At 37.9% G+C, this 7500-nt stretch overlaps 1 protein-coding gene across 1 annotated transcript; it reads right to left on the bottom strand.

Moving 5' to 3' along the window:
• Positions 1-2427: 2427 nt before the first annotated feature.
• On the bottom strand, positions 2428-7485 carry LOC138038280 (dual specificity mitogen-activated protein kinase kinase 1-like). The gene is made up of 4 exons (XM_068884070.1): positions 7171-7485; positions 6076-6137; positions 3999-4044; positions 2428-3777 (listed from the first exon to the last, which is right to left on the bottom strand). The coding sequence occupies exons 1-4, from the start codon at positions 7345-7347 to the stop codon at positions 3700-3702; spliced, it is 363 nt and encodes a 120-aa protein (XP_068740171.1). The 5' UTR covers positions 7348-7485; the 3' UTR covers positions 2428-3699.
• Positions 7486-7500: the final 15 nt, after the last annotated feature.

The raw sequence follows: 7500 nt of genomic DNA, 5'->3' as shown, positions 1-7500 counted from the left end.
CACTTAAGCCGAACCATTTAGGAAATGAACTTGAAGAAAGTTGTTAAAAATAATTCATTTCCATTCTAAAAACGAGAGAGTTGACTGTTTAAATTTCGCAGAGAACAGGAAGGGAATGTATAAAGTTAAAAACCAACGTGCAGAGTCAAAGTTTTCCTCTGAAACCTTGGTCTGTCTTGGAGAAGCAACCATGAGCTTTATCAGAGCTTAGTTCTTTCAAAAGATAACAATTTATTTTATTAATTTTTATCCATTTTTGCACTGCAGTTGTGCAGTGAGAAAGGACTAGAAGGGAATATGTAAACCACCAAGTCCACCCAAAGTCTAGTCTCCTTCGCAGCCGCTCGGGCAGGAGTCACGCAACAGTGTTGCGTGACTCCGACCCGAGCGGCTGCGAAGGAGACTACCCAAAGTCGGCCGTCCCGTGCTCTGTGTGAATAGTATGCGGCGGATTCTTTAATTTCCCACGTTATCAAAAGAAAGGGTTGGGGGATGGAACCTACGATTTATGGTCCTTATCCGAAAACTTTTTCCGAGTACTTTCTCCTCAGTTATTTTAAGACCCGAGTGTTGGAAGGGTCCAGCCGGGGTTCGAACCCGCGACCTCTTAAAGGAGGTTGCTGAGCTAGCGTGCGTGCCTGGGTTGCCAGTAAACAAAAGGAACTTTATTTAAGTGTCTAGTCGTTCTAACACTGGAGCACTAATTGGGGACACTGTAAACTGAAATCAACAATTAACTCAACTCAACTCAAATGTTTAAATGTTCTTGGTTGAGAGGCAGTGGTGTTTTCGTCGAAGATGCTACCATACTTTTCAAGGTACCCAATCAACCACCGAACTAAACTAGGCTAGAAAAGAAAAGAACGACATCGCCAGTTTCAGCTGGAGGTTAAATTTTGATCTGTCTGTGGGGGAAGGGGGGGGGGGGGATTTTGTTAAGACTATGTCGTCAATTTCAGTTCTAAAGCAATCGTTTAATTGGGTGGAAAATTTCGCAGGATACAGAAGGCGTTTCTCGAAAGTCCCGAAAAGCCATCTGTGAATTGCCAACCACTTGTTTTGGAAAGAAGATCCTTTAATATGTTTTCAAGGTAACAAAAAGAAAAGAAACTGTGAAGTTTGACGAATTAAATGCTCTCCGTTCTTGAGTTACAAAGGGAATTGTGACACCCGAAAATGGCCCGTAAAGTTTCGGGACTTTCGAGAAACGGCCCCCAGCTGGTCCGGGCAAATTGTAGCCTATTATAATCCGTTTCGCTGGGTTGGAAGCTATCTTAAACTCGTAAACTTGGCTTGAATTAGCAGCTCCGGGTTAGAAATCCACCCTGGGTTGATATTAATTGATTTACTGAACTTTCAAGTCAACTGGGAGCTGAACGATTGTGCGTTCGAATTGCATCCCTTATTACCATATATTAAAAACAAAAACTCAAATATAGCTAAAGAGTGAGGAAAACATTTATTTTTATTTTTTTTTAATATTGCCAATTCCATGCGTCAGTGATCTGACTGGCAGGGGACCGGTAGCTCGCAAGTGATTAAGTTAAGTAAAGGACTGCATTGTCTTTAAAGTCAGACACTGGGTCTTTTCATTTTTGGAATACCCGTTCCCGCGAAAATTAGCTGTCATGTCCCTGAAAAAACAAGGCAGAAGCAGTCACGCGTGAAATGGATTCTCCTGATTGGTTTAAGTGACGGCCCTTTGTTTTCGCGCACAAAGTGCACTCACGTCGGCCAATCAAAAAGATCCGGGCAATGAGAACGCAAAGCAGCGCAGAGACATGCAGCTGGCGATTAGAGTGGAAATGCACGTGCGCAACTTAATCACAATTCCAAGGTTGGCTGGGATGGCTTTCTTCATCACCAAGCAAGCAATCAGAAAAAATGCACTTTCGGAAAATTCAATTGAAACCTGCTCTTCCTCTCGAATAGAAGACAAAATATTGCTATTTTTGGAAACAAGAACAACCGGTGATCAATTTTCCTTCAGGGCATGACAAATCAAAATTCACTGGCATCTACCAGTTAGCAAACCATGGTAGATAAATTGAAAGCTTCAAGAATTTTCAAGATCCCCTTTCCACTTCTGACTGAAATGAAAGCACTTTAACTCTTTATATCTACAAATCAGTGTCATTCCAACACTTCCCTATTAAACTTGCTTCGGCAAATTTTTTAGCTTCCCGGCATTATACTTGAATTCTATTTCTTTACAATAAATCTAAAGCAAAATGCTATACAACTATAACTCGTCTATTTTAACTATTTTTGAGGGCGGAAATAGGGGTCTGTCAAGAGTTTTTTAAAGGAGAATCCCACACTGAATGTAATAGGAATAAATAATTTGCTCTTCTACTAAAGGCCCAGGTTACGTGAAAGAACATGTTGTGCCAATTTAGGTGAACACAATTATTTACCTGATTAAACTTTCTAGAGGCAAACTTAACGTGAGTTTTACTTTGCCTGAGTAGATATGGTTTTACAAACAGAGGAATTCAAGGTAGCTGATTTTCAGCTGGATTGTTGACATAGGAGTAAAAATACATTTTTTTTAAGCCATCTTAATTACTCGCAAGATGTCCCTAAAAAACTGAGGTCAGCTGCATGCGTGAATTGCACTTACAGAGTAACGAACTCGTCTCCCAATTAGTGGGTTAAGCAGGAAAAAAAAAAACAGGATCCTTTCATCTAGCTATGTTTTCGGGAAATTTCTTTTTTTTTCTGGTTGCTTAACCTAGAAATTTAACCAAGGCAACTTCGGTTACGCATAAATATGTTTTTTGTTTCCTCGGCAAATTGTCTCGAGGAAAAATTCGGTTTTCTTTATTGCAAACATGCTTTAGCTGTACTTTATCCACACCCAAAGCGAGAAACAGAGACGGATAGTGGGTGTGATGTAACCGTGGAAAGATACAATATGTCAAATTATAAAGTGACCCTGAATGTAGAACATCTAATTAATTTTTGTAATATTGTTAGTTATATGTTCTAGAAACTGAGCAACTTTAAACTAAAAAACGTTTTATAACAATGCTAGAGCCACGGCACAGGAAAGATCTAATAATTTGTAATTTGCAATCGCCAGCCTGTGAAGCATGTACTAGAGAGATGACATAAAATAGAGGAATTATTGTTAATTCAAGCGTCGGAAAAGCTGAATTATGATACATTATTTCCATAATACAAAGGAACCTATTTATGCAAAACTTATATCGTAAGAAGTCACCAAGTATGAAAGTGTGACATTCTTTCCCACCCTTCCCATGACCACAAAATTATTTATGAAGCCCACTCCATTCACCCACAATGACCTCTCACCTTATGACACCTTAATCATTGCTGTTTGACCAGCCAGGACCCCCACTCCCTTACAACTTGGGCTGAAGAGACGCCCTAGTGTTCTTTCCTTTTTACTGCTGCACAACATCTCTTAAACACTCACATAACTGTACTGAATACCAGAAATCATGAGATCTACATTGCCACTGTTATACTTTAGTCTGTGCATCTGCGCATGATGCAACTTTGAGCTCAGAGGTAAACCCCACTAAGACACCCATCAGTTACTGCTATTCAGATAGTGCATTTATATAAAACCTTTTCAAATATCTGTTTTTCTTTCTTCTAGCATCTTCCGTACATCCAGTGTTTCAAGTTAAATAACCTTCTTCAGTAACAATATTCTCATTCTGCCGCTTGCTAGAGACCAGCCACATTACAAACCCAACCAGCAAAGTCTACTTGTGTATACTCCGATTTCTTTACAAATTGATGGTTCTGGGAAAATATGGAAATGAAAACTTTTTATCAATATTATTATGAAGTGAATGAAGGTGATATTAAGGATGATGACAATGACGATGATGATGATCTTGGTATTTTTCATAGCACTGTGACAATAACAGATTATGCAGTATTTTATACTGGAAAACTTAGAATTACTGAAGAATGCCCAAAAACTAGTTTCATATCAGATGCATAGAAGTTTGGAAACCCACCATTAAAGACTTGAGGTCTGCTCTCTCAGAGGGATTCTTTACAAGACTGAAACAAAAAAAAATCTCAGGTTTTCACTGGAATTGCTAATATAAACCCACTGACCTCATATTACATGCATAATTAAATGTAGTCATTAATACACTGGTCAATAACATGTTGGCTCACACATGAATGATATGAGGAACACATAACTGTTGTGTTGACAAGCAGATCACTTTTGTCTGCCCTGGTGTGACTTTAAAAAACAGAATGATTAATGACATTATTTTGATAAAAATAAAACTGGTGTCATGAAAGAAAAACATGCCTAAAAGGAACTAAATTAGGCACATATCCATCTCTGATAAACAGAAAACAGAAAACAGAACTGGTCTTCACAACAAGGAGCCCTTCTCTATTTTCTATTTTATGACCTTGAACATAAGGCTTCTGTAGTCACCAAGGTGCCTACGACTCCCTGACACATTTGGTTTTCTACACAACGGTTGGAGGGAGTTCAAATAAATGAAGAAAAGTAAAGTCTATTTATTTAACGTCAGTAATTCCTTCAGTTATGAAACTGGTATCAATCAGGATCGAAGTGGGGACCCTTTGCTCCGAAAGCCGCACACTAGCCAACTGAGATACGCCTGCAAATGTTGGTTTTTGAGGAGAGGGGAAAACCAGAGTACCCAGGGAAAAACCTCTCAGAGCAGAGTAGAAAACCAACAAACTCAACCCACATATGGCGTAGAATCTGGGAATCGATCCCGGGCCACATTGGTGGAAAGCGAGTGCTCTCACCACTGCATTATTTTCAGTGTTATGGTATTCCTTTCTTTTTTGTAAACTCTAGAATAACAATGGCATATTACTTAATTGTGACATTTTCCTGTTATTTTAGATACATTTTGCAAGAGATACAGCTAATGATGTAAGATCTCAACAATGTATGAGTTGTACTGTACATGTGAGAGTGAATGTATACATTGATGGCAGCAGAATATTTAACAACTATTCACCAAGCCACAAAGCAGGGAGGTAAATATCCACCATTAGTATATACTAAAACAGTGGATAGCGTTGAACTCGCGCGCTGATTGGCTACTCAAACTCCGGATATCCTTTGCTATTCACCTCCGAGCAATTCGCGCGGAATTTGCACCCGAATGTGTTGTAATCTTTGCAGGAATAAATGAGTTAAAATCATCTTTTTGTTCTATATTATCTTACTGTTTTAGTATATACTAAAACAACTATTCACCTCAGTGTCGGTGGCTAGTGGTGGATATTTACCTCGGCGCTTCCTTTTTTTTTTTTTTTTTGGGTGCTGCCAGGGAAGATCTGAATCCTCATATACGGCAACCCCCAAAACGGATTAGAATAAAACAAATATAATATATTAATAAACATTAAATATAGAAATATTAAGAAACTATAAAATATAAATACATTATACGGTCATTAAAAATATTTGAACTATAAACATGGAGAAAATGTAGAAATATTTACAAAGAGTAAAGAAAAATGAATGGATAAAAAGATTACTGAGTCACGTTGTATAAATAACTTTTAAGACCTTTTTTAAATTTACTGACAGAATTACAATGAACTAAATTTTCTGGCAGATCATTCCACTTATTAATATACCTAAGCCAAAAGGTGAATTTATAGATGTTAGTTCGAGCATATGGTGTCCAAATTTTGTAACCATGAGCAGACCTGGTACGACCTTTCCAAAACTGTAAGTAATCATGTAAATTGACTTTAGAAAAACCATTAATAAACTTAAATAATTGGACTATGCTTAAGAAAGTCATGACGAGAGAGAAGACTTGGCCATCCCAGGTATGGCCAAGGTATTCTAAACGTTCATTGTACTCATAACCACCACTAGCCACCTCCACTTCGGTGAATAGTTACCAACTATCCACCAATATTGAGGACAGGGAGATAATATAAGGCACAAAAAGATGATTTTAAATCATTTAATCCTGCAATGATTACAGTATTTTCAGGCTCAAATCCTGTGCAACCTGCTGTAACTGCAACTTTGCCATTAAACATAGATGTACATTTGCACAAGTCATGACCTACCATTTATTGACAAACTCGCAAAACTCTGGTGAAAAGTGATCAGATGGTAGTTTAGGGGGAGGCTGAAAATTGATAAACAAAAGGCAGACCTTGAATAACCCTGGTTTATTAACTTCAAAACTACAAATTCAGGCAAATTCGTTTACAGCAGGGTTTGCTGTAAATCAGTTTAAAATAATTCTAAAAGGGATACGTTACACAATTTTAAAAAAAGAAGTGAAGATGTATCGATCCTGAACGATTGAAATGGATCACATTCAGATGATCCTAAAAAATGTTGGTTAGGGGTTTTTCAAGCTTATAACAACTTGTCTGTGATGGAAGAGTAATGTTTAACTTTTTCAAGTTCAAAAGTCATGGTTAACCTTAAAATACATAAAGCCCCCTTTAACCAAATGGTTTTGATGACATGACAAACCCTGTTTGAAACAACTTTCATCCGGAGTCAAAAGTGTCAACCTATTAGTGCATGTGGGGCATACTTTGATGGCAGTAAGTTGGGGTTTCATTAAGTTTTAAAGTAGAAGAGACCTTGCTATAGAGTAAGCGGGCACCCCTATATATAGTCTGGCTTTTGAACTTGAGACCTCTTTTGAGCAAAGGCAGGTACTGTACTCAGCGTAGATGGGTGCTAGTACCCAGGTCTCGGCTTCTAATAAAACTCCTGTTACAGAAAGTGCTGAAGTTTATATCTTTTTCTGCCACTACCTCCTCAAGGAGCTTCTTACATAGACCCTGATCATGAAGTCTTTTGCTCAAGAGTAATGATATTGCATGACATAAGGCTATTGGTACAAGAACATTTTTACAATGCAAGGGGAGACTGTGTGCTTTTGTATCCATTCAAGGTCAGCACCAAGATATGAAGGTAGGGAGTGATTAAAAACTGGGGTGTAATATTCCAGAACAGGCCTAACTTTTAACACTTTTAGAATTTGTAGAATTCACTTTACAAAAATTACAATTATTATTGTAAAGTGAATTCTACAAATTCTAAAAGTGTTGAAGACAGGAAAAAACATTGCAAATGATTTTAAAATGTATCATGCAATTCAGAACAAGAAGGAGGGCAAAATAAAAAATATATATTGTTACCTCATTAACAATGTAATCCAACAATTCAAATATCGCCATGGGTCGAGCAGCATCATTGTTTCCCCCGCTTGGTTGTCTGGCTCCAGGAGGGGGTCTCATGATAGATGGTGAAAAATTAGCATTTTTTTCAAGTTCATTTTCCTCTGGTGGTGGAATGGGATATCTTCCTATTGCCATTTCAACAAGAGACAGGCCAAAACTCCAGATGTCCGAGAGAACTGAGTAATTTGCTCCTTGAAGTCGCTCAGGCTACAAAAGGGAATGTTTTCAACTCTCAAAAGAGACAGGAGGTTTGAGTAAATGGTTTCATCATTTTGGTTTCTTATCCTT

This window comes from Montipora capricornis, chromosome 2 (assembly GCF_036669925.1).
Source record: "Montipora capricornis isolate CH-2021 chromosome 2, ASM3666992v2, whole genome shotgun sequence".
In the NCBI taxonomy this organism is placed as follows: Eukaryota; Metazoa; Cnidaria; class Anthozoa; order Scleractinia; family Acroporidae; genus Montipora; species Montipora capricornis.
This window is presented reverse-complemented; position numbering and strand designations above follow the sequence as displayed.

What these genes read in the sequence shown, in the direction of transcription:
- LOC138038280 (XM_068884070.1), bottom strand. Translation starts at nt 7,347, where the DNA reads ATGGCAATAGGAAGATATCCCATTCCACCACCAGAGGAAAATGAACTT. An exon ending in TGGATTACATTGTTAATGAG is followed by an intron (nt 6,138 to 7,170) that starts GTAACAATATAT and finishes ATCAATTTTCAG; the next exon opens with CCTCCCCCTAAACTACCATC. An exon ending in TGCGAGTTTGTCAATAAATG is followed by an intron (nt 4,045 to 6,075) that starts GTAGGTCATGAC and finishes TTTTTGTTTCAG; the next exon opens with TCTTGTAAAGAATCCCTCTG.